This window comes from Marmota marmota, unplaced genomic scaffold (assembly GCF_001458135.2).
Source record: "Marmota marmota marmota unplaced genomic scaffold, marMar, whole genome shotgun sequence".
Taxonomy (NCBI): domain Eukaryota; kingdom Metazoa; phylum Chordata; class Mammalia; order Rodentia; family Sciuridae; genus Marmota; species Marmota marmota.
The window spans coordinates 39363612-39389883 of NW_026000016.1; the positions used below are offsets into that span (position 1 = coordinate 39363612).

The window sequence follows — 26272 nt, forward strand, 5'->3', positions numbered from 1 at the left end:
CCTTCCACCCTACAGGCCCCAGAAGGAGTATTGTTTCCACTCTCTGGTTGGGAGTCAACTGAGCTAGGAAAATAATTGAGGGACTAAACATCTGGGCAGTGACATAGCGAGCAGTCAAGGAAAAGGAGGTGATCCGGACATTCATTTGGGAGAAAGAAAAGATCAGAGTTTCACTTGCATGTGTTTGATCAGTAGGTCCAACACTATTCAAAGATTGGAGTCACTAACCTGCCAATAGCCTTCTTCGCTTCTTTCACCCTCTCCCTGCACCCCACCCAGTTTGCCATCCTTTGATTATTCTCTCAGGGGCAAGATTCTACCAGATTGTAGATGTCATACCCTGAGCTCCTAAGGAATGACCCTGGAAAGCCACTCTACTATCTATCACCCAGTAGTCAGGCCTGTAGAGAGTCTTTTTATAAATAGTTCTCCTCCATCCTGCACCTGCTCCAAAACAGAAAGACTCATTCCGGGAAAAGGTTGGGGCCTTCAAGCATAAGTCCAGGTTCAGAAACTCTCAAAACACTTGCCCAAGCCAAACCTGCTAGACTAGTCCAGCCCTGGCTCTCCCAGCAGGCTTCCAAGCAGTGGCCACACTTGCTAGTCAGCAGGAAGAACAACAGTCCCCCTTCCATGCTCTTCTCCCCCAACCCAAAAGGCAGAACTGGAATAAGAAGAATAAATGCTGTGCTTCTGCCCATGCACAGCAAGGGTCAGGAAATACTCTACAACTATCTGTTGACAGGAGTAGGTGGCCACTGTGGTATTCTAATTCTAAGCAGCCAATATCTTCTAAAATGGTAGAGAGGATGTTATTTGAGGCTTGGGCAGATTCTCTGTCACATGCTATTTTTCAGTGATTAATACTAATGTGACTCCATATTCTAGGCTGCAGAGGGACTGCTCGATTACAGGGCTGACTGGCCCTGGATTAAACATTGACTCCAGACAAGGGTTAAACATTGACCCAACTAAAGACCCGCAGATAGGAGCAGAGAACTGGTAGCAAACAGCATTTCATCTGTTCATTCTTATCTCATTTGACTGGCAAAAGCCACACTCATAAGAACCATTCAAACAGAGGCAGGCCAGATGGACAGTGGAGAGAGGAGAAGGGCTGTGGGCTCGGGGCTCCCCTCCTCTGTTGGTGATAGGGTCCATCCATGGTCTTCGAGCAACAAGTTAATCATGACAGCCTGAGGGCTGCATCTGTGTGTGTCTGGGAGCTTGGCCCTCTCTGGTCTTCTCTGGATAGTGTAAATGGAAATCCCCTACTATCTGTTGAAACCCTAGCACAAAAGATTCTACCTAAGAGCAAGGGCTTTGGGAAGTGGAGGAAAATGTCCAATGCTGGAAGATCTTGGTTATAGAGCCATCTATGCCATTCCCTCCCCATGCATGCTGGGCAAGTCATTGCACTTCTCTGCCCTCTAATCCTCATCATTCACTGGGGAATCGCTCTCAGTTCTGGAAGCCTATGCTGTCCTATTTATTGGATGTTGAATCATAAGCACCAGTTAAATTCCCACCCCTGTGCATATTATACCTAATCTTTATAACATCCTTATGGAGTTAGGATAATTAGGCCCAAGGTCCATGGCTCGCAGATGGCAGAGCTTGGATGTGAACCAGGCAGCCTAGGTGCAGAGCCCAGACCCTTTCCACAAGGCTGTGCAGCCTGTGCATGCTGGCTGCCACCTGGTTACTGGGACTCCCTCATAGTGTTGTATGCGAGTGATGATCCTCTGCTAGACTATGTGAACTTGGGTACAAGGATGCACACTCCTGCATGTCTCTAATCTCCCTGGACTTTTAATTGGTTGTGATCAGAATAGATGCTTTTGGTAGGCTGAAAATTTATCTCCTTTCCCCGGACTATAGCATCTACATCCTAATCCCAGGAATCTGAAAATGTGTACTGACTGAGAAAAAGTGTCTTTGTAGATGCGATTAAGTTCAGGATCTCGAGATGAGAACATCATCCTGGATTATCAGATAATATAATATTATATTATCAGATAATATAATATTATTATATTACTCATGTCATCATGAGTATCTTCATAAGAGAGAGGCAGAAATATATCAAAGACTCACAGAAGGCAATGTGACCATGAAGGCAGACATTGGTGTGGTGCAGCTACATAACAAAGATCATAAGGAATGCCAGCAGCAGCTAGAAACTAGAAGAAGCAAGGAAAGAATCGTCCCCTAGAACCTCCATGGTGGCCCTGTTGACACTTTGATTTCAGATTTCAAGCCTCCAAGACTAAGGGAGAATATATTTTTGTAGACTTAAGTCACTAAAGTCATAATCATTTGTTACAACAGCCACAAGAAACTAATACAGTGCTCAATGAAAACACAGACTCCTAAAACTAGAAGGGAACCATTTGGCCCTATTCTCTCATTTTAATACGTGAAAAGCCTGCAGACCTAAAGCAGGAAGGGACTTGGCAAAGGTCACTCAGCAAGTTAGAGGCAGAACTACGATCAGGACACCCGTGTGCTGACCCCAGACCCATCTCTCTGCACCTCCCGGCACACTGACTCAGGCCAGCTCCCAGAGTCATGCAAAGCAAATGAGAAGCTACTCTTCTTATATGTTTTCTCTATTGTTACTTTAAAAAGAGGAAGGGTGGTTTGAACAGACAAAGAGATCCAATTTTTGGAAAGCATGATCACCACCAGGGATGTCATTATCAAGTTGGGCAGTTGAACCCTCTTGGCTGGTCCCTCGTCCCCCAGGGCTGGATACAGGGCCACCAGGTTCCAGGTAGGAAAACCACAGCAGTGTGGAAGGGGAAGCTAGTGACTTCAATCACGCTACCAGTGTGTCGCTGAGCTCTAAATAGGTCACAAGACTTTAACTTCCTGGCTTCTACGGTTCACTTTCCCCTGTCCCTTAGCTGGATCCGTGGGATAGGTGGGCTTTGGGTATGTGGGGGTATGTGGTGTATATATCTGTGTGTATCTGTGCCCATGGCATGTGTGTCTGACACAGTCAGCTAAAACGGTTTTGGATGCCACTGGGAACATGTACCAGAACATGATCTGGTAAGCTACCCACCATCATGGAAAAACAGAATAGGGCAGGAAATCTGCCCCCTCCTCCAGGCAGCATGAGAAACAACCATGTAATGGATGCTCTTCCCTCCCTCCCACAAGCCTTTGCCCATCAAGTTCTATGCCGGTTTCTCTTGCCAGCCCAGACAACTAGACGCAAGTTATTCCCTGCGTTGGGAGAAGCAGATTACTGAGAAACAAGGAAGCGTACCCTACAAATACCTTGACTACTGAGCTCAAACGAAGAGAGGTCTAAGAAAACTTTTGAAAGGAGTTGTCGTCTCCCAGTAGCAGGCTTGTCCTGTCGCTGTCCCTAAACATCTCCATCACCTTTTACATCCCTCCCACCCCAGATATCCACCTTGGAACTGGGGGAGGAGGAAAATTGCTAAAACGGCAGGAAGAGAACTTAGTCATTGATGTGTGTGCTCCCTGCCACCACCATGGAGCTGAGTCCAGGCTGCTGTAGAAAAGAAGAGATTAACAATGATGGACATCCAGATGGATTTGGAAATTCCAGAGCCAAGAGGACCTGCACCTAGTCTGTCCTCTATAAAACTTTGGTGGCCCACAATCTTGCTAATATAATTGCACCCACAATTATATGGGAACACTGGAACCCAGAAGGTTACAGAGTGTGACATTGCTGCATGGGATCTCCCGAGGGCCTCAAAAAGAAGCAGATCAGAGCCCAGCACGGAGGTGCCTGTCACCCCAGCTACTTAGGAGGGAGAGAAGGGAGACGGAAAGGAAGGAAAATTCAGAGACTGAATTTTAAACCTGGAATGAAGGGACTGAGGTACTGAATAAGACCGAGTTTGCCTGAAAGTTACTGTGCAACTATTTTTTTCCTTCACATCACCCAGGATATGAGTTTAGGATATGGAATTAAACTCCAGAATTTTAAAAAAATGCTTTCTTTTCTTGCTATTCAAACCTGTGATTGTGGGTTAGCACATTAGCATGAATCAGTGGTTAGCTAAAATAAAACCCAGACTCTGACTTCACTTTTTCTCCATGGGTCTATTTCTCCCTTCTCCTTCCCCTTCTGGGTTTTGGCCTGTAGGACTCTATAGAGGACAGAGCCAGGTCAGCCCTGCCCAGGTAGGACGGGGCAGAATTTCTGGTATAGGATTGTAGTGAGAGATGGGGGTGAGGCGTGTGTGTGTGTGTGTGTGTGTGTGTGTGTTGGGAAATGGGTTTCCCGTGTGTGACACAGGATGGTTAAGAATATTTGGGGACACCTAGAACCACATCACATCCCGGGATCACACCAGGGACTAACTGTGGGTGGGAAGGAGGTAGCTACCTCAGCCCGACAGGTAGGTGCCTTCCTTGGTGTGAACCCAGAAGCAAACAGAATCTTTAATCCCTCCAGGAGTGAAAAGTCCCCCAGGTTCCTGGAAGCTCTGCCTGCCAGTTTCCAGAAGCACCAAGGCTGGTAAAAGGGGTTTTGCTGAAGGTGTGTGGAGGGTGCCGTGGTCCAGACTGAGTGGGTTCCCTAGTGACTGGGATGTGAGATCAAGGAGTAAGAGAGCCACTCCTGCTGCCTGCACCCCATGGAATGAATGTCAACTTCACACCACGCATCGGGCTGGGCATTTTACATCTAATACCTGGCCGTATCCCCTACCTGTAGACATGGTATGATTGTTCTTATTTTCCAGATGAAAAGAAATATGAAGGTGATGTGATTAAGATCTTTTCACTAGAAAGTGACAGAGCAGGATCTTTGTGTTTGACACTCTGCCCCATATCCTGCAGCTATAATGATGGAGGATTCCCAAGTAAAAGACTCTCCCCAAGGTCAAGGGAAAGCCAATGGAGCGAGCCAGGAAAGGTGAAATGAAAGGAAAGAAGGGATCCATGAGTCACGTGCCCCTGGCTAGCCGCCGTGCCTATGGGAGAGTGGCCCTTTAAGAGCCCAGGTGTAGGTCAAGCCCTGAGCACAGTTTCAGTTTTGGTGGCAGTATCCAGTGCCCGGCTGGCAGCTTCCACAGAGGCAGGGGTTACACGGACTGGCCGGCAGGCTGTACCCCTGAAGCTGGATCAACAGGAGAGGAGGAAGTAGCTAAATGTAAGTGTGGTTGCTCCGGGATCCCGGGCAGGATGCTACCTGGGATGGTAGCTCAGTCCCACACACCTCACAAGGTTGGAGTGAGGAGGACAATGGGGCAGACTGGGTGGCTGTATGTGGAGGTGGGGAGGAAGGTGCATTTCCCAGAGGCACGAGTAAGGACAGACATGGGTGTAGAAACCCCCCGGCCATCCTTTTTTGCAAAATACCAGCAGACAAGAAGGAAAATGTGTGGTCACCATATGTCGTTCTTCCCATTAAGCTCCGTCCCCAGATTCCCTTACTCCTCCACTGTTTATTAACTGTGACCTTAGGCAAAACACTTGATCTCTCTGAGCCTCAGTTCCTTAATCTGTAAAATGGGAATATAAATAAGACCTAGCACTCCGGGTGGATCTGGGTGCAATAAGAAAATATGTGTGAAATAACTTTGTGACCTCTAGAGCAAAACAGAAATTGGTCTTTTTTTTTTTTTTTAATTTAGTTCAATCACTCCCGGATTTATGGAGCGCCTCATAGACCTGGATTCAGATAATGCATATAGAATGCAGGGACTCAGCCTCTTCTAGTCTTTGAAATTTTCTGTCTGCAGAGGCTATGCTCAGTCCCTTCAGGCTTCAGAGAGTCTCTGAATTCCTTTCTAATTGCAATTCAGCTTTGCCTCAGCAGATTCCTTCCACCTGAAGCATAAGCATGTATCATAGTATCATCCTGCCCTTGCTCCAAGCGAGAAAAATGAGGTCCTCACAGAGTAACAGAGTAACAGAATAAGGTTGGGCAGGGCCACCTTCCATGCTCAGGCAGTTCACATATTGTGTAATATCCCTTTTGTCCCTTCACTAGAGAAATTATAGCTTCTTTAACATCTAGAGAGGGAAAATGCCAATTTGGGGGGCCTAGGGAGAGGCAGCTGAAACTAGAGGGTCTTTCAAAGTCATGGCTGGAGCTCTCAGCCATGCTTTTCCCTGGCCCAGGATGCGGTGATGGAGCAGAAAGAACTGAGCCAGAAATCAGGAGAGCAACTCGCTCTGTGATCATTGCTGGTCTCTTGCTACCCTGCATCTCCATGGTTTTGGTTTATGAAACGTGATCATGTCGGTTTCCATTTAGTAAATCCACTTACTCTGGACTTTCACGGTTTTATTTCATTCGACCCACAACAAACCTGGGAGACAGGCGGCATAGGTATGGTAGTTCCTTTTTTTTTTTTTAATGTTGATGGACCTTTATTTTATTCGTTTATTTATATGTGGTGCTGAGAATTGAACCCAGTGCCTCACACATGCTAGGCAAGCACTTTACCACCGAGCCACAACCCCAGACCCTGGTAGTTCCAATTTATAGCTCAGGAAATACACGAGCTTATGTGAATGGTGTAAAAACCATCCAGCGAGTAGGAATGATGACATGTGGATACAGCCATTCAGATGCAATTGTGAGATTTTGTGAGATTTTGATATCACCAAAAAATGAATTTACCTAACTTTAAAAAATTACAGGTTGAGCATCCTTAAACCCAAAATCTGAAATCTGAAATGCTCTAAAACACCAAACTGTTTGAGAGTCATCCTGACATAGTGGAAAATTTGACACCTGACCTCATGTGATAGGTTTTAGTCAAAATGCAAGTGCACTAAAAATGTATAAATGACCTTCAGGCTATGTATACATGGCACATACGAAGCTTACATGGATTTCATGTGTAGACTTGGCTGAACAAGATATCTCATTATGTACACGCAAACATTCCAAATTTCTTTAAAAATCCAAAATCTAAAATACTTCTAATCTCAAGTATTTTAGGTAAAGGATACTCACCCTGTGTTACCCAAGCATGATGTTCAGCAGAGACGCTCACCTTTGTCTCGCTCTTTCTCTGGGTGGACTGGAGCTGAGATCTCAGAGTCACGGGTATTGACATAGTATGGTAGAGTAGAAAGATGCTTTGGGATGGATATATTCAGACACAGGAAGCATATGTAATGTGCCCAACACATGGTCGATGCCAGGGAAATAGCAGCTAATATTTTTTAAGGAAGAAATTTCTCTTTCGGCGCCTACCTCTGGGTCCAAGTGTCTCTTCATGGGAGATTCCTTTTCTGTGTAAGGCAGAGAGAACAGGACTAACCCTCTTTCTCTAAGATTGGAGATTCTGCTCATTCCTGTCCCCACTGCTTCCTCTCACCAACAAGACCTCTGGGTACAGCAGAGCAGCTAAGTTCCTACGCTCTTGGTCCAGAATTCCATCTATCACTTAGAAGCTATGTAATATTGCTTCTGCTTACCCCCCCCCCCGTAAGAAACCTTACCTCTCTGTGCCTCGACCTCTCATCTGTGAAGTGGGGTTGCCCATGTTATTCTACTTTCTATGGTGGCTGTGATGATTAACCCAGTTAACACATATAAAACACTCAGAAAAAGGTGGTGTTTCGTTCTTCCTTATAAGCTAGTCCACAGTGCTTGTCTCCTCTCTCAGCCATCGGGGCCCAACCTGAAAAGCTCATTCCCTGTCTTGAAAAGATGCCCACCAAGCAGCCTTCCATTCTCCTCTCACTTGATGACAGGAAAAAAGAGAAGGCTATATTTGTTTTAGAGAGGAGAGGGAGAAAGAATTTAAAGTCTGTTGCCATGCTAAGGATTTCATATATGTTGTTCAATTCTATCCTGATAGCAACCTTCTGCACAAGGTACGTTATCTCCAGTTTACAGAAGACAAGCTTGAGGCTCAATGGGTTTAAATAGTCTACCCCAAATCACATAGCCACCAAGTGAGAGCTGACACCACACTGAGGAATCAGTGCTTTGTGCCACTCTCAGTCAAGTGCACAGCAACCATGAAAGTCAAGTGTACAGACCCTTCCTACCCTCCTATGATTAAGAGTAATTAAAATATCTTATGGTCGAAGAGCACTTGACTCTAAAGTGCTTCCATGTACAGTATCCCATTATCCTTCCCCCCATCTTCCCATCCTAAGTACTAGCCCTTCAAACTAGAAGAACACAGGGCTATTTGTACCTATTTTACAGATGATGGAGTTGACCAGCATATTTTGCCCAAGTGACAGGACTCTCCTTGTAGCCCATGGTAGACCAGAACTGGACCTCTGTGTTCTCTTCCATCCTTGAAGCTCCTTCTTCAGTCAACTTTTTCCAAGCTCATTCTGTGCTCGACCCACGTATCCATGGAAGATGAGAGTGACAGTCCCAAGGGGACTAGGGCAGTTCCTCTCCTGGAAGCAGAGGAAGGGCTGTTCAGTCCAGGCCAGGAAAAACCTCTCCGAAGCTAAGCCAGACATCCCCCATGCCTCTGAACTCCACAGCTTTCTGTTCCTCCAAGTTGACATTCACAGGCTGTCAGAAACTGCCATTCTGACTTCCAGTCTTTTTATCAGGTGCTTTCTGTCCTTTCTGAAACTCCTGGGACCGTGAGAAGGTCACTGACCATCTCCTGGTCCTAAGCATATTGAGAGCTCAGATTGCTACAGCATTATATGAACACATGACTCCCCAGAAGCCCAGCCAGGACCCAGGTCGCCGTGATACCTCTTCCTTTGAAAAAGAAGAAAAAAACCTGAGATTAGACGGTTTGAACTCCATGCCAGGAGAGCTGAAGAGCAGTCTAACAGCAGTGGAGTTAGCTAAATTAATTTCACAGGAGACAAACTCTACTTTTCAGCATGGCTTATGCCCCTATAAGCCATGGGCCTTATACAAGGTGGATACACAAGGAATGTCCACGATCCTGGGGACATACCTTGTAAATGTATCAGGCATTAACTTACTAAGCTGAGAATGATTTGGATATTTCAGTCCAACCACTAAAAACATTAGATTCATAGTTTAAGGACCAGATAAGGTACCTTCAAGCATGATGTACTAGCATACATAGAACCCAATAGAACAGATCCCTCAGCCCATTAAAAGAATGATAATGGGGTGATATCCTCAAATTCTAATTCTTATGTGGGTTTTGGGGTCCAGAATCTCTCCAAACCTTAGATTTCCCATCTGCAACATGAAGATAATAACATCTGCCTCTTGGGTTTCTGTGCTGATGAATGAAATCAATCAGGAAAAAAACTAGCAAAGCATCAGCACAATATAGGTATCAAGTAAGTGTTTTGCCCTTTCCTTCCTTCCTTAGGCAAATCTTTTAAATCCCGTTTCAGACACCCTGCGACTGAGGCTTCCTGGAAACTTGAATTTCCTGGATTTGGAGAAAAATATGGCTTAGATAAAGTGGTCCCCACTGATCCTCAAAGTACATGTCCTTTAGCTGCTATCAAATTTAACTCTGGGCAAGAAAAAGTTCCTGTTCTCAAAAGCATCTGTGCCCTCTCTTCCCCACTATGCCCCTTGGGACTGGACTCTGCTTCTGTACCAAGGTCATCCTCTGCCAGCTTTGCTTTTCTAGCTATGCACACCTAATGCAATTCACCTCTGGCTTCAGAATATGCAAAAGGTAGTGGGCACACGCATGTCCCTCTTCCATGCAGACGTGTCCCACCAACCAAATAAGTCACAGAATGGGAAGAAAGCAGGCTGAGAGCTGACTGCACCCCCCGCCACATTAGAAACCCTGGCATCTGACTTCAGATGCCAAGTGACTTCAGGGGCAAGTCACTTCACTGATCAAGAGGAAGGGATGCAGCCTTCAGCCGAGCCCATGGAAAGACCCACTTCTGTCTCACAAAATATTAGGAAACTTGCTTTTCTACAGGTGAGAATAGCAATGAGAATAAAGGATAGCTGCTGCAGGTTAGGGCTCTTAAAACTTTGAGCTATTTGGCCTTCCCACTGGCAGCTGTGCTCAGGGCTGAGCACAAATGGCAAGTGGCAGGTTTCCTAGGACATTGCAGCCCATCCTAACTCCAGAGTCTCACCACTCAGGTAGCCCCCAGCCAGCAGCCCCTGAGCACTTTCAACCCAGGCTGACTCTGGTTTTTGGCTAAGGTCTCACTCCAGGAGTTTATCATTGATCGGGTGAGAAAGGTCTGGAGCAATTAGCTGGACTCAAGAAAGCCTAGAGTTGCCACCTGACATCCATATCTGTCCCCAACCCCTCCCATACTCTTCCAAATAACTAGAGAAACAAAATACTTTTATCTACACAAGGAAATACAAGGACTCCTTGCTGGGAAATTCCCCTACGGAAAAGAAATAACCAAGATAAACAATGCTATTGCCTTTGGCTCAAGCTGTGAAGGAAGTCTCTGGGAACAGGAGCCTGGGCCAAGGCAATGAGGAGAGATAATGCCCAGCTCCCTCTTGCTACAGCTTCCTTATCTATCTTTATGGGTGCTCATTACTGCCCTTGCTTATTATTATTGTTTTCTCTTTTAACGCTCTTTGTCTTATACATTCCAAAGTTGAAAGTCCGTCAGAGTCCGCTGGGATGTGGGGACTCTTCTCCTCTTCTCTTCTCTAGGCTGCAATTTGGATCTTGAGGAGAGCTGCAGTCAGGTGGGGTCCTGGGCCTCAAGCCTCTTGGGGCTGTGTTGGTGGTGGACACAAAATCTACAAGGGCTGCCTCAGATTCTCTGTTGGTTTCTGCCAGTCCTTACAGGCATGATTACAAAGATCTTAACATCTACATGCTTAACTCTGCTGCCATCACCAAATCACTGGGAAACCTTGGGCATCACTCAGCATCCTAAAACCTTGATTTTCTTATCCACATCATGGTTGTGATGATGTCTGTTTTGGTTCAAGGAAGTTATAGAGCTCAAATGAATAGCGTCAAAGACTGTGTTTGAGAAGCAATCGAGGCCCTGCTATCACACTTGGGCTGCGATATCCTGCCGTGGAGTAGCCCAGAGCACAGACCCTGGAGTCAGAAAGCTGGCTTCAAATCTTCCGCTCAAGCCTGACGCTGCCCATCCACACACACTTAATCCCTGAGTGACCTTGAGTAAAGCACTTAACCTTTAAGCTTTCATTTCCACTGATGCAAAATGTGGTAAGAATACCTATTTCATAGGGTTATCAAGTTTTAAATAAGACAACACATATAAATTATGTAACAGTGCCCTGGACATGGTAAGAAACAATTGGTGAAGGTGATGTCTTGCTCCCTCATTATATTTACAACCTTCGTAATTATTAGACCTCCTCTGTGGGAGTCAGTTTACTCATCTGAACACACCAAAAAAATATGCCAGCCTCTTCCACCTCCCAGAGATATCTGGAGGGCTGATGTTTTGACAAAAATGGGGCCACCTCTTGATAGTAACCAATCATCAATGAGCCAGTACTAAGGTCTCCATACCACATCTCCTGGACAGAGATACAAAAGAATGTCACCAATAGCCCTAGACAAAAGGAACGTGCAGCTTAGGTAAGAAGACTAAAGCTACTTATAACTACTGAGGACCAATAAGTAGTATAGGATGATAAAACTTTAGCCATTCATTCATTCATTAGCAGAATTTATGTCAGTTGCTGGAAATAGAGTTTATGGAAACTCTAAGGTCATCTCATCTTTGAAGACTGAAGAGCTTCATCTCCCTGTGGTTATTGTTTTTCAGCATCTCACAAAAGAAGTTGGCCTGAGTGGCACAGCCCCCACGGGAGCCACCAGCGATGAGGCTCTTCTTGCTCACCTGCCTGATGGCTGTCTTCCCAGGTGTGTCTGCCAGGTCCCAACTCCTCAGGGTTCCACATCCTTCATCTGACCCCCTCCAGAATCCAGTTCCCTGAGGACACTGAAATCACACTCCCCAGGGATGTCCCTCTCCAAATTCATACTCCCTAGAGAAGGACGTAATGCAGAAGCATCATATCTGAAAAAGGCTTAGTGAGCATCGGGAATCAGAAACAGGAATGGCAATTCCTAATTTCAAGGGCAGGGTCTGGTGAAGGTCATCTCTGGGAATAAAAAGAATTTAACCTCAAACCAAGCATCTTTATGAGCTACCATGGGATTTGGAGTGACTTGATTACCTTTCCCAGCTCTTAATATTTTTTTATGGAAAAAAAAAGAAAATCGTCTACAAAGTATTTTTTAAAATATAAGGAAATAACAATAAGAAATGGAATAATACAGTACCCTGCAAAGGGGGTATGTAGAAAAATAAAAGATATCATAAGTTACTCAACAATTGTGTTTAAAAGATTGCAATTGAATTGCATTAGAATTTAATAGTGGTTAAGAAATCATTTTACCCAATACAGCAATTATATACTTGTATCTTGTAAATATCCACAGGTAGAAATTGCATCTTTTAGGGGAGCTGTCTGGATCCCTCCACCAATCTTTTACCCACCCCCCAACCCCTGGGTGTCTTAAAGCCTCCGTCTTCTGTTCCCACAGTGGTCTTCATGAAAAGTCCCATATTTGGTCCCGCGGAGGTAAGTAGTGTGGAAGGTAACTTAGTGTCCATCAAGTGCTACTACCCGGCCACCTCTGTCAACCGGCACACCCGGAAGTACTGGTGCCGGCAAGGGTCCAGGGGCGTCTGCACGACCCTCATCTCCTCGGAGGGCTACGTCTCCAAGGACTACTTGGGCAGAGCCAACCTCACCAACTTCCCGGAGGAGGGCGCGTTCGTGGTGAACATTTCCCAGCTCTCCCGGGATGACTCTGGACGCTACAAGTGTGGTCTGGGCATCAGTAGCCGAGGCCTGTCCTTCGATGTAAGCCTGGAGGTCAGCCAGGGTAAGGCTCCCGGTGCTGTGGGCTTCTGGGGCAAGTGAGAGGGCATCACTCAGGTGCAATGGGAGGGCCGGAGGAAGGACCCCTGATAGGAAGGGGGTCCCGGCCTGGGGTGGGGAGCACCTCCCTTCCAAAGCAAACTTTTCATAATAGGACACAGAAAGGAGACAGGTGACATGTACCTGGGGGCCTAAGTCTTCTGGGCCTGTAACATTTTAGGGCTTTACTGAGGCTTAGCTTAGAAGTATCAGGAGGACAACTTCTCTCCTTACATTTATCGAAGGTGGAACAAGCCGTCTACCAGCCTAAAGAAAAAGAAAAGACACAAAAAGATTTCCAAGGATCCTTAAATTCTTACTATTAATGCACCCTTTAGATCAGGGTCTTGGGACACCAGAAGGTTTCTTTTAAAAATGAGGATTTATTCTTTAACCTGGGATCCATTCATCTATCAGAACTGTCAGCATAAATTAGAATTTCAGTTCTTGACCAAAGACGGGGTCCTGAAGTCAGGGGCATCTGAACAAGCCTGTGCCGATTAGTGAGAGAAACAGAAAGGCACTACTGACAAGAGTATAACCATGAGAGCACTAGGGATAGTCAAGGGCAAGTTGAAAGACAAAGAGTCTTCAAGAAGGAAATTTGGAGGGACTCTTCAGGGTATGTCTTGCTCCTTTGGGCTGTGTGTGCCGTGGTCTGTTTTCTACAGAGGTTGTTCCAATTGTGATGGAATCCTAAGAGCTGAAGAGTGCTCAGAGTTCTCCCTATGTGGATATCCAGAAGAACACTGTAGATGAGGGGAATCTAGGCTCTGATGAAACACTTTAGATAACAGAAACACACATGCTTCACAAGACAGCCCTCTCCATCATTGAACTGCTTTAATTTTTAGAAATATCTATTGTAATGCACGGCAATTCACCAACCTGTTATTACATTCATTCTGTTCATTTCCTCACGTGTGAATTTGGGCACCTACTATGAATAGGCATTGTGCTGGGGACTCAAATATGAGAAAAATACGTTTCTGCCCTCCAGTCTGTGGAGAACATAATTAGATCTCCAGTAGACCCGATGAAGGGACCAATTCAAACATAAGAAAGGCACGGAGGTGGGAGAGATTAGTATCAGCTAGGTGGAGGCATCATGGGGGAGACAGCAATCCAGCTGGGCCTTGGAAGATGGAGGGGAGGAAGGGGGTTATCCCTGTCCTCACCCATCATATGGATCATGGTCGACACCTCTATAGTAAAAGGCAGGTTAACATAACAAATTCATTGAATGAAAGTTTCACATGCATCCGAACCTTCAGAACAAACACCCAAACATGTAGGGAAAGTCGTCTGATTTTATATTTAGGTTCCATGAAGTAGGGAAGGCCATGTGGGAATGTCCTAGGACAAAAAGGGCATGAGCTAATCGTGGTGGATGTAGTTGGAAACCCAGGAGGGCCTGACTCTTCAAATTCTTCTTGGCCCTTCAGTATTAGCATTTCTTCCTCCAGGATATGAGCCAGGAACCCTCAGAATGAGGGTCTTATGGCAAACTAGGCTCTATCAGAGAATTTCTTTATGGCCAGTTGTTACACACAAAAGTGGGGGGAAAGGTAGAGTAATGTTTTTAGGTTTTGTGAATAACTTTGGGGTAAAGGGGTCCTAGTTTCTATGGCCTGCCTTGAGAAAGAGGAATTCTAGTTTCAATGGCTTGCCTTTGGGAAAAACAAGGGTGGGAGGCAGGAGGGCAGGAGAAGGTCAGAGAGAAAGTTTGCTTCTGAGGCTTCACTTTCAGGTATCATTTTCTGAGTTCCAGCAGACATATTCTGACTGCATCCCTCTGGAGAGTAGGGCACTCCTTGTTGTCAGCCCACCCAGACCCTCACTGGGAACAGCACAGGACCCTGTGTTCTAAGAAAACGAAATCACAACTTTTCCCCTGCCCTTCTTCCTACAGGTCCTGACCCCCAAGATGACATTGAAGTCTACACAGTAGACCTGGGTAGAACAGTGACCATCAACTGCCCTTTCAAACGTGAGAATTCTCAGAAAATGAAGTACTTGTTCAAGGAGACAGGCGAGCTAGTCATTAACACCAATTATGTGAACCCCAACTTCAAGGGAAGAGCCAGTATAGTTATTCAGGGTACCAACCAATTAATGTTCAACGTCATCATCAAACAACTGAAACTCAGCGACGCTGGGATATATATCTGCCAGGCTGGGGACGGTTCCAGTAGTAACAAGAAGTATGTTGACCTCCAGGTGCTAGAGCCTGAACCTGAGTTGGTTTATGGAGAACTGAGGGGTTCCGTGAACTTTGACTGTGCCCTGGGCCCTGAGGAGACAAATGTGGCCCAATTTCTGTGCCGGGTAAACAGCCAAGGAAGCTGTGATGTGGTCATCAACACCCTGGGGAAGAGGGATCCAGCCTTTGAGGGCAGGATCCTACTCACCCAAAGGGGAAATGGCCGCTTCAGTGTGCTGCTCACAGGCCTGAAGAAGGGGGATGCAGGACACTACCTATGCGGGGCGCACCCCGGCGGTCAGCAGAAGGAAGGCTGGCCCATCCAGGCTTGGCAACTCTTCATCAATGAGGGTAAGACCCTGGATGGGGAGAGAGAAGGCGTGGGGCAGGCAGTGAGAAACTAGCTTAGCTCCAGCTCCCGGGTCTATTGATCAATATTCATCTGTCAATAGTATCATTCGCTCAGGAGCCCCGGAGCTGGATACTATGTACGCAGCAGTACAGGAAAGTTAGAAAATGCAGCAGCCTCTGCCTTTTGCTCTTTTCATTCTTTTCCTGTTATCAGAGGCCTTTTGGTGGCCACCTCTGGTCAATAGGAATATGGAGAGCAAAGCTCCCGATGAAGGCAAGATTTCTAGATTATCTGGGTTTGGGTGCCATGGTTGGCCCTGTTCCCTCCTCTGACCCCTGAGCAAAGCAGATACCTCATCCTACACATTCAGATGAGAGAAGAATTGGCCTCAAAGCTTCTCAGGAAGGTGATGCCCCAGTCTCTAAATCTTCCACTCCCACATTTCTTAGGGTTATTTGTTATTCAACATGATCTGGCTCACTCGGCCATACATTGGAAGGCCATCCACACTGCAAAACAATTAAATCCCTGCTCCTCCTTTTGATCCCTGCAATATTCTGCATAAAGTTGTCCTCAGAGAAGCAACAAACTAGAGCTTGCCATTCACAGCATCTGCCCTTGGGACTTTTCTTTAAGAAGCCCTCATTCCCTGCACATCCCTTTTCGTTCCAGCTCAGGGTCCTAGCCACATTCCTCCACATCCTTAGTCTCCCAGGGTTCTCTCTGGACCTCAGCATTAGATGCTTTGAAGATGTCTGTCTATCCATTTGAGATACCTCTGAGGGTCCTTGGTTATTCAGATTATCTATGCTGCGAAATTTGCACTGAAATCATACCCATTCTACATAGCTTTTCTGAATTTAGCTACAATCCACTGAGTCATTTTTAAACCACGAGCTAAGAAATAGATAAAAATTTATATCAAGGGGTAGGAAAAAGGAACAAACCATCCATGGTGGTGAAGCTCGTCAGGTCTGGTCATGGTGGCTCTAGCTATATGTTCTGAGAGGGTTTTTTTTCTTTTTCTGAGAAAGGTGAGGGCCTCCACCCTGTTGAGTCATGGGGAGAAAGCTGCTTAGGCCATGCAAGCCTGCTCCTGGCTGCCACCCTTCCATGCTGTCTCCTTTTGTGCTTCCAGAGACCGTGATCCCCTCTAATCCCTCTGTGGTGAAGGGTGTGACAGGAGGCTCTGTGTCCTTGCTCTGCCCCTATGACCGGAAGGAAAGCAACAGCATCAAGTACTTGTGTCGCTGGGAAGGAACACAAAATGGCCACTGCCCACTGCTGGTGTCCAGCGACGGGGAGGTTCAGGAAGAGCATGAGGGCAGGCTCGCACTCTTTAAAGAGCCAGGCAATGGCACCTACACAGTCATACTCAACCAGCTCACCACCCAGGATGCTGGCTTCTACTGGTGTCTCACCAATGGCAATACTCGCTGGAGGACCTCAACGGAACTCCAGATTGTTGACGGTAAGAGCTTAGGGGCAAGAGAAAAGGGAGAAGACCCCCAAGACCACTCAAGTCAGCAGCAGTCTCCCCAGCCATTGTTCCTCCTATCTCACCTGCATCCTGGTGTGTGGATGAGGACAGTCCTCAGGAGAGAGCCTTCCTATTCAAAGGTCACATTTTGGTACCTATGACAAGCACCCCACACTCTTCCCAATTACTACATGTAGCACTTCCTAATTTCAGGAACACTGGCCTCTTTTGCAGTAGGTGAAGTAGAATATTGAATAAGGCTCTTGTATGTGAGTCTAGAAGAAAAGGAAGCGTAAGGAAAGCAAACTGAAACCAAGGAGCAAAGCTCTGTGTTCTCTTAACAGACTCTGGACCGATCACGGTGGGCATCAGTAATGACAATGACATCAGCACATCATTCTGTTGCTTAAGTAATTAGCCTATTCTATTTAGAGCACTATGCAAAGGAGAAATGAGGACAAAGATCACCACCATGGTCACTTTCCTACAGCACCTCCACATGCCAACTTCTATGCCTATGTCTTCTTCCTTCCCTGCCTCAGGAAAACCAAGCCTCAAGGTACCGGAGAATGTGACCGCTGTGCTGGGGAAGAGTCTCGAGCTCCAGTGCCACTTCCCCTGCAAATACTACGCCTTTGAGAAGTACTGGTGCAAGTGGAGCAACGGGGAATGCAGGGAGCTGCCCAGCCAAGACAAAAGCCCCAGCCAGGCCCTTGTGACCTGTGACCAGAACAACCGGTTCATCTCCATGACCCTGAATTCAGTTGTCAAGGAGGATGAAGGCTGGTACTGGTGTGGTGTGAGAAAAGACCACAATTATGGAGAGACTGCAGCAGTCTATGTGGCAGTTGAGGAGGTGGCAGTGGGTGAGTCTCCAAGGGGAGGGCCTGTGCTCTCTGGAACCCCAAAGCAGGACCACTCAAAAGTTCAATTTCTCAACCACAGGTGGCCCTAGGTTTGGCATCAGAAACTGGATGAGGTGTGTTGGGGGTGGGGGGCTGCAGGACAATTGGGAGTTCTCCATAAGGGGCATCCCAAATAGAAATACAAACTATATAAAGATAGTAAGTTGGCTGTTTAACCTCAGCAGTAAGACAAGAGCCATAGTTGCCCCTTCAAACCAAACCAAAGTGCATTCTGTAACTAGAAAGATGGAAATTTCACTATCACATGCAATGTACTCATCCTCCTGCCCTCTATCAAAGCCTGCCCTCAAAAGTGGGACCAAATACCTTCATTTGCAAGATCTGATCAAGAAAATTAAGGCATGGGGCAAAGGTTAGCTTAGTGTAGAGCATGTGCTTAGCACAAGCAAGGCCCTGGTTGTGATTCCCAGCACCAAAAAAAAAAAAAAAGAAAGAAAGAAAGAAAACTAAGATGACCTCATCCAGCAGATCTGCATTTCCAGCCTCTTTTTTGCCCTAATGAGGGTATTTTTAGACACCCCCGATATCCCATTGTGTCTGGGTCCTATTGGTCTAGTTCATTGAGGGGGCCACCACCACCCAGCTACCACCAGGAGGCAGCACTGCCCAGCAGTTAGGAGGCTTCGGGCAGGGTTTCAACTTGTGAAAAATCTCCCTGTCCCCAGGTGTTGAGTGAGCCCTTATTTACAGCTGGATCCATGACAAGGAGTCTTGATTATGGAAACAACTTGGGTAGCAATGAGGCAGAGATCATCTGTGACAAGCTAGAGAAGGCCATCACTCCTCTGCTTCTAATGTCAATCTTGGTCCCGCCCTAACAGTCTTGAGCTCTAACTCTAACCCTGTGATTTCTGATGAAGCTTCAGTCCTCAGACTCCCTAACCTATGGGAGTAAGAACACTGGGGAAATGGGGGTGGGTGGGAGGGACTTACTGAGTCCTTGCTCTTCTCTGCTCCAGGGTCCCGTGAGGTCAGCCCAGCCAACACAAATCCAGGGGCTGAGGAGAAAGTGGCGGAGCCCACTGTTAGAGTGATTGAGAACAAAGCCGTTGTGAATCCCAGGCTTTTTGCAGAAGAAGGAGCGGTGGTAGAGGATACAGGAGACCAAGAACCTGGGATCAGAGCGTCCTCGGATACTAGCAGGTGAGGAAAGACTGGGACTCCTCACTCTGAGCACAGATAAAGTCCTGAGGCTGGGCCACCAGTTCCCATCTCTTTAATAGTGAGGCAGCCCTAACTGCCTCAGCTTGAGCTTGGGGCTGTGGGTCCCTTGTGCCCTCAATCCTTCTCACATGGCCAGAGCAGTGTTTATACTTTAGTACAAGCTTCCAAGCCTGGGATGTAGAAAAGGTCCATTCCTTGCCTTATGAGTCTGGGAAGGTTTCTTAGGAGAACAGAGCTCGGGAGCTGTGTCAGGAGGGTGGAATGGATTAACCTGGGAAGAACATTAGCTGGGGCCAACCTGCCAGCTCATCGGGCAGCTCCTGAGTCTCCCTTCCAGTGATGGATTGACTTAACCCTTCTTCTAGCTCTGAGGGACAAAGCAGAAGCTCCAAAGTGTTGCTGTCCACCCTGGTGCCTCTAGGCCTGGTTCTGACAGCGGGGGCTGTGGCTGTGTGGGTGGCCAGAGCCCGGCACCGAAAGAATGTGGGTGAGTGCCCGGGATGTTCTCCAACCCCACCTCCATCCCTGAACCCTCATTCCTGGCTCAGCTGCCCACATGGGAGGCTACCACAGTGTCCTGTAGACTTGGTGGCCTCTCCATTGACTTGCACAAAGGATTCTGAGAAAGTGAGTTGGGAAAGACAAACCCCCATGTCCTCCCAAATTAATTAGGTGCTCCTATCTAGATACTGTCTCTGGAAGACTCTGATTGCTTGGGGTCTAAGTTCAGAGGCAGGGCTGCCAGGAGACCAGGATCGGGGAGGCCTGGGCATCTGCCTAGTTCAGTGACTAAAGGACTATGTGACTCTGTGACATCCCCACTTCATGCCTCAGTTTTCTCATGGCTCAATACAGAATGACAATAACCATCTCACAGGGATGATGTGAGGGCAAAACAGGTGCTGTGCATTAAGAATCACAGAGTGACAAAGGTCAGGGAGTATTGATTATCCACCAAGAGGGACTCAGATCCATTCTGCTTTGGGTCAGAGGCAGAAGTGAGCAGCCAGAGGACCCACCACCGTAGCTGTCCCATGGGCTATGGCAGAGCTACCTCGAGAGGAGTAGCTCTGGTCTTCTCTGGCCCAACCCTGTCCTTACACCAATCCTTCTTTCTCCTGGACAGACCGAGTTTCAATTAGAAGCTACAGGACGGATATTAGCATGTCAGACTTTGACAACTCCAGGGAATTTGGTGCCGTTGACAATATGGGAGCTGCTCCAGTCACTCAGGAGACCGTCCTTGAAGAAAAAGCTGGTATGTGTGGAGAGAATGCTCAACCCCGCTGTCATGCTGCAAGAACTAGTCTGACCCTGAGTCTGGGGTGGAAACAGGGGCTAGTGAGAGCTAACCACACTCTCTGTATATGCAGAGGCCATGGCCACCCCTGAGGGCAACACGGAACCTGAAGAACCCAAGAGAGCAAAAAGGGTAAGAGCATGGGGTAGGCGGGGGAGCCCCATTAGAGTGACAAGGAATTGCAAGATGAGGAATTATGGTTACATATCAGGACAGGGGCACCTTCGCATGGAGGCTGACCCCAGAACAGGGAAGATGGCACAAACAGTATTCAGGGGGACTTTCTGCAGGAGGGGCAAGACTTCCTCCTGGTTGTGGGTGTTGTGTATAAAGCTGAGGAAGAAGGCAGCTGCATTGGTAGACTATAAACCTGCAGGAGGGAGGAAGCCAGGACAGAAGAAAGAAAAGTGCCTGACAGGTGTGGTCACAGGCGGGGAGATCACATGTCAAGAGCTGGGGGTTGGGAGATGCTCTTTCTGGGCTGTGGGACCCCTGGACTTTCCTTAGGTCACTCACCCTCCCTTGAGAGTTGCTCAGCACCAGCTCTTTGTCTGGGCCTGAAAGACATTCACTGGTGGTGGGCAACTTGATGGGTGGTGGGTGACTGGCAGGCCCTGCCTACCCCCAGTGGAGTGGCAGTATACCAGTACATGAAATCCCACCAGAGCTTACTCTGGACTTTGGGTTACATGTCACCCTCATCCTGTGGCTTCCTAGAAGGATACTGACTGGACTCTAATTCTGAAGCCTTCATGCTTTTTATCCTATCTAATTCCCCTGGCAACAGCAGACACCTCTGCTTTTAGCAAGAGGTATCCACAAAGCTACAGGCAGCTTCCCCACCTGCTGCTGAAAAGCTACCTTTCTGGGCTAGTGGAGAAAGAAAAACACAAACCACCTTACCTGATGCCAGCCTGGGCCACCTTGCCCATGGACCGTGTGTGGGCACAGCTTCCGGGGACAGGCCAGGGCAACAGAGGTGGTTCCGCCCCACGTGTTGGAAGGAGGTAGTGAGACAGAGGGAGATATTTTTAGAGGTTGCAACTTTCCATTTCTCAAAATCAGAGCTTCTTGGTAAGCACAGGGCAGGCCTGAGAACAGGGGGCCACACAAGCTTGTGTTGCTTGGGTCAAGATGATGAATCCCGGATGTGGAAAGCACCCCTCCCTCCCCACCCTCATCCACTGATGCCTCTTCTTTTGCCCCCTAGTCATCCAAGGAGGAAGCCGACATGGCCTATTCCGCCTTCCTGCTCCAGTCCGGCAAGATAGCTGCCCAGGGCCAGGAGGAACCCAATGAAGTCTAGGCAGCGCCAGCCACCTGCCCCATCGCCTGTGACAATCACCTTCAGAATTATGCTGATCTGCTGCCTGCACTCACCCCCACCTAGGGTTTTTCTACCTATGCTCAGAGGTTGCTGGTCCTGTCCTCAGTGACATCGAAGCCTGGCCAAATTGTTCCTGTTAGGTGGGGTGGGGCACAAGGAGTGTCCATCTGCAGCTAGTTTTTGTTGAGAGAACCTCAAGTGTGAAGGATTCAGATCTTAGAGGGGTCTCTCTGAAAGAAGGGGGACCTGGGTGGGGAGATCATTTCAGGAAGGAGAACCTTTGGGGCCTCCCTACACCCCTATGATGGGGTGCCAGTGATATTTTTCCCCTCCAATCCATCTCTCCCTTTCTTCCTTCCTTTCTTCTTTCCTTCATTAAAAAGTCATGTTTGAATACTTACTAGAATCCAGGCATCCTGCTAGATGATGGGACAGATATACCATAAACCCAGTTGGCCACGTCCCAATAAATATCACTGAAGGAGACCCGATACTTCCAGTGTGTATCCACTCATAAGACCTGACACCTTAGCAGGTACACCACCTCACCCCCAATGGGTGACATCATACAGTGCCTGAAGTCCTAAAGCATACATACAAGTCATCATAAACATACTCTTGCAGTCCTAGGCAAGAACTTTGAGGTCCTGAGTTTTGCTCAAGGGCACCCAGTAAGATAAGTGAGTATCAAACCAGATTTGGCATCTCCTGACCAGGAACCTTTCTGTAAGAGTCCTGCCCCACTGTTAGAGGTAGTTTTTAGAACAAGGAGGAGGAAAGGAAAAATGTGGGCAGTGACTGATCTTTCCCAGGTCCCACCTGCAGGGAAGATAACTCCTTCCCTTCCTGTCACTCCCCTGGATCTAAGATAAGAGGGCTGTCAAACACACGTTTGAAGAATTATAAGTGGAGAGAAGAAAAGAGAATGTCAGATGGTGCCAGGGAGGGGCTGATCTCCCAAGAGCTAAAATTAAAGCTCTTTCTTCCTCTGAGCTCTGTATTTCAACCAGCATCTACAAGCTGGCCCTTGCTAACAAATCAGAAATGTGACTTAATTCATAATTAAAGACCATGATTGCCACCAAGAAGGGTTGGACTGCATTTGTCTCCCATACCTGGGGTTTTCCAGATAATTTTTCCAGAGCATTTTTCTTTGGTCCCACTTTTAAATACCCTGGGGCATGTGTCTAAGCCAACAGGCTCCCCCAACTCCTTCCCGAGGCTGGACTAAAGAGGGCTAGGAAAGTTCCTGAAAGTGGGACCAAGATTGTCTTCAATGAAACAATTGTTTTCAATGGAAGAATGGTTTTATGTGAAATTTTGTTATAGAATATAATCAAGATTATAGTGGAATAAACTGAAAGCAAGTGTAACCAGGGCTTCTGATGGGCACTGATAAAACAACAAACAAACAACAAAACCTTAGAATAGTAAATACTTAACCTTTAAACTCCTGTTCCTGGTGTTCCCTCCAAAATCAATAGGCCTCTAATCAAAAGCAAGGTAAGCACAAGAGTAAACTCTTTCTATAGGCTCATCAGCTAAAAGCTAGTTAAATGATAACTTAAAGTTTAGAGTGATTGATCCAAAGTCTCTTTGAGGGGGTTAGTGATTAGATAAAGGACCCCTTATTTATTAAGCTTATCCTAGCTTCTGGAACTAAACCATGTCACATCCTACAAGGACTCTCCAAACTGTTGGCTGGCAGCTTGTGTCCCCTCTCCAATCCCTACCTGGACTCTTCCTCAGGGCCTGGATGTGGAGAAGTCTCTCCTCAAGAACACTCTCCCTAGTCTTCCATTCTGCCTGATGGGAACCGTGCTTTCTACCTGGGCCTTGAGCACGTTGTCTCAGGGTCACTTCCCAAGCCTACCTTTGCAGGGACTCAGACTTCCCTTCCCCCTATTCTCCCCTCCAGTCCCACTGACTACAGTGTCCTGTGCCTGGCTCAGGGCCTTGGGCTCCTCCCCAGGCTAGAGAGGTGGCCATCAGAAGTATTGACTTCCCTCTTCTCTGTGATGGGAATGCAGTCCGAGCTTCTCCCGGGATGACAGCGAATCATTCCAAGAGAACTAAAATTACAAGGCATGTTGGAACCTATAAGTGTTTTATCCCTCAGGAAGCTACTCTTGACCCACGAGAGGTCCCTGTCTGTGACAAACAATTAAGATGCAATTTCTGCATCAGGGCCAATAACCAGGAGGCCAGTCCCCCGGTCCCCAGAATCAAAGGCCAAGAAATGTCACTAACATCTCAGAAAGTCTCATTATTCCTAACTGATATTGTCAATAGTGATTGCAAAGATAATGATGTTTGCCCAAAGCTCATCAGCTGCCCAGGAGCACAGGAGGGGAAAAGCTGGTTCGTGGGTAGACATGAATTTTAGGAAGCTACCATTCAGCCCAGTACAGGGGAATAACTATTGACTGTAAGACTGATGATGATAGACACTTAGCAGTGACCAACAGCCACTCAGGGAGCTATTTACATATTTAATGATAAGGAAATCTTCCTCAAGTTCTAGAATTATCTTGACTTTTTTTCTTTTTAAGTCTGCTAGGTAATGATATGCTTATGCATTATTAAGGTCCAACAGGATTTTCAAATATATTATAGCAATTGACTTTGGTTTTTAAAGCTAAACAAAGCAAAACAGAAAACTCGTTTATGACTTTTCCAAGACTCAAGACGGAACAACTCTCCTAAGAACGATAGAGAGCAGTGAGGAACCGCCAGTGCTGTGGTCTATGGAGCTGGTCCCCAAGACAAAGAAACAGTGTTTCCCCACCCCCCACTAGCTTCCCTAAAACAATCACCTCTGCTAGAGAATATTTCTATTCTGTGTAATAGAAACAATGAGGGTTCATCTCAGAGAGACTTTGTATCTCAGTGGGCAGTGGGCATGCACATAAGAGAGCAGATGAAGGACCAAAGCCAACGGCCCCAGTTCGCCATGAAATTAAAACGAGAACAGAGAGTTCATCCAGCCGTATGAGCCAAGAACTCTAGAGTTTCACTTTCAAGGCTGAAAAATAAAAGGGCTGCTCTGGGCTGGGGATGCAGCTCAGTAGTCAAGTATTTGCCTAGCATGCACAAGACTCTGAATTCCATCACCAGGACTGGAAAGAAAAGAAAGAAGAGGCTACAATCCACTCTTAACTAAAGCCAAAAGTCTTTATCCTGGACGTGGAAACATGAATATTCTAAAATCCAGGACTTGGGTGATGAATCACACTATAATTCACCTGAATTCCTGTATGTTTTGGCCAAGCAAGCCTACGGTCAAGTTCCTGGAAGGAGGGAAGTTCAGGATACCTAAGGAAGGTGCCTCCACCTGGTGGGAAGGGGCTCCCTGGAGAGCCCACCAGCAGAGATTCTCAAGGTCAGACACTGCAGAGAGGAGCACTGAGTCATAGGGAGGGCCACCTGAGGATGGAGGCATTCCATGTGGACAGGCCCAGGAGATGGCCCTTTGGAAACTAGCCATGTGGGAGGCCAAGGTAGAGAAATGTAATAGCAAAGCAGAATCCAGACCAACCCAGTGACAATGGTGAACCCCACTCACTCTTACTGTATTCCAGGGTGTGCGCCGTGCCCCTGGTAAGTTTCACCTCTTGCCACCTTCACCTTAGGAAGAATGCTCCTTTAAGCCTAGCAGTAACACGGGGAGGATAGCAAAGCCTCAGTTAAGAAGTGGTCATGGAAAGTGAACGACTATGCCTCTAGGCCTGAATGCTCTCCATCACATACACCCCTCTGGTCCCTGGAGGATGTTGAGTCCCCTTTGCCTTTGTGTACTCCTGGGACTAGGAATGCGGGGAACACAGCAGCCCATGAATCAGGAGCTCAAATTCACATGGGGAAAAGAAGAGTGAAGAGAATATGACAGGTAAACAGCATAATTTATCCAGGGGCCAGACTTCCTAAGGGCCCCTGCCCCTAGACACCCTGGGACAACATCTCAAGGCAATGTCTGGACAGGCCAAGGTGTGGGAGTTTGATCTCTCCAGTTACCTTCTGCCTGGCAGACCCCTAATTCTTTGTTGTTGTTGTTTTTAGTTATACATGACAGTAGAATGTATTTCGACATATCACACATAGCTGGAGTACAACTTCCCATTTTTCTGGTTGCACATGATGTGGAATGACATTGGTGTTGTATTCATATATGAACATAGGAAAGTGATGTCCAATTCATTCCACTGTATTTCCTATTCCCGTTCCCCCTCCCTTCCCTTCATTCCCCTTTGACTAATCCAAAGTGTTTCTATTCCTCCTACCTCACGCCCTTATTGTGAGTTAGCATCCACATATCAGAGAGAACATTCAGCCTTTGGTTTTCTGGGATTGGCTTATGTCACTTAGCATGACAGTCTCCAGCTCCATTCATTTATGGGAAAATGCCATAATGTCATTTCAGAACCCTAATTTTTGCTCTTAACCCCATGTGATGCTTTTAAAAATTTCATTGGGGCCACAAATGTGGGAAATTCTTTACCCAGGCTCATTCGCAGAGCTCCAGCTCCACCTGATAGGCCTGGCTACAGCGCAGTGCACCCAGGTCCTTGCAGACACTCATACACACATCATACTCATGCACACACGTGCCACGCACTGCTCATCACACTCCACACATCACACAATACACATTGCACACTCACACACTCGTAGCCATCATATACACA

General features: G+C 47.0%; 1 protein-coding gene across 1 annotated transcript; it reads left to right on the plus strand.

The window, feature by feature from the left end:
* The first annotated feature begins 4987 nt into the window (after positions 1 to 4987).
* Pigr (polymeric immunoglobulin receptor) lies at positions 4988 to 22672 on the plus strand. Its single transcript, XM_015483735.2, has 11 exons — positions 4988 to 5143; positions 11671 to 11768; positions 12456 to 12800; positions 14748 to 15389; positions 16529 to 16861; positions 17413 to 17736; positions 18756 to 18939; positions 19326 to 19447; positions 20087 to 20218; positions 20334 to 20392; positions 21471 to 22672. Exons 2-11 carry the CDS (start codon positions 11726 to 11728, stop codon positions 21564 to 21566), a joined length of 2280 nt encoding a protein of 759 aa, XP_015339221.1. The 5' UTR covers positions 4988 to 5143; positions 11671 to 11725; the 3' UTR covers positions 21567 to 22672.
* Positions 22673 to 26272: the final 3600 nt, after the last annotated feature.

Excerpts from the sequence above, each read along its gene's own strand:
- Pigr (XM_015483735.2), top strand. The coding sequence starts at position 11,726 with ATGAGGCTCTTCTTGCTCACCTGCCTGATGGCTGTCTTCCCAG. Across the intron at positions 17,737-18,755 it reads AGTTGAGGAGGTGGCAGTGG|GGTCCCGTGAGGTCAGCCCA; the intron begins GTGAGTCTCCAA and ends TCTCTGCTCCAG. Across the intron at positions 20,393-21,470 it reads AACCCAAGAGAGCAAAAAGG|TCATCCAAGGAGGAAGCCGA; the intron begins GTAAGAGCATGG and ends TTTGCCCCCTAG.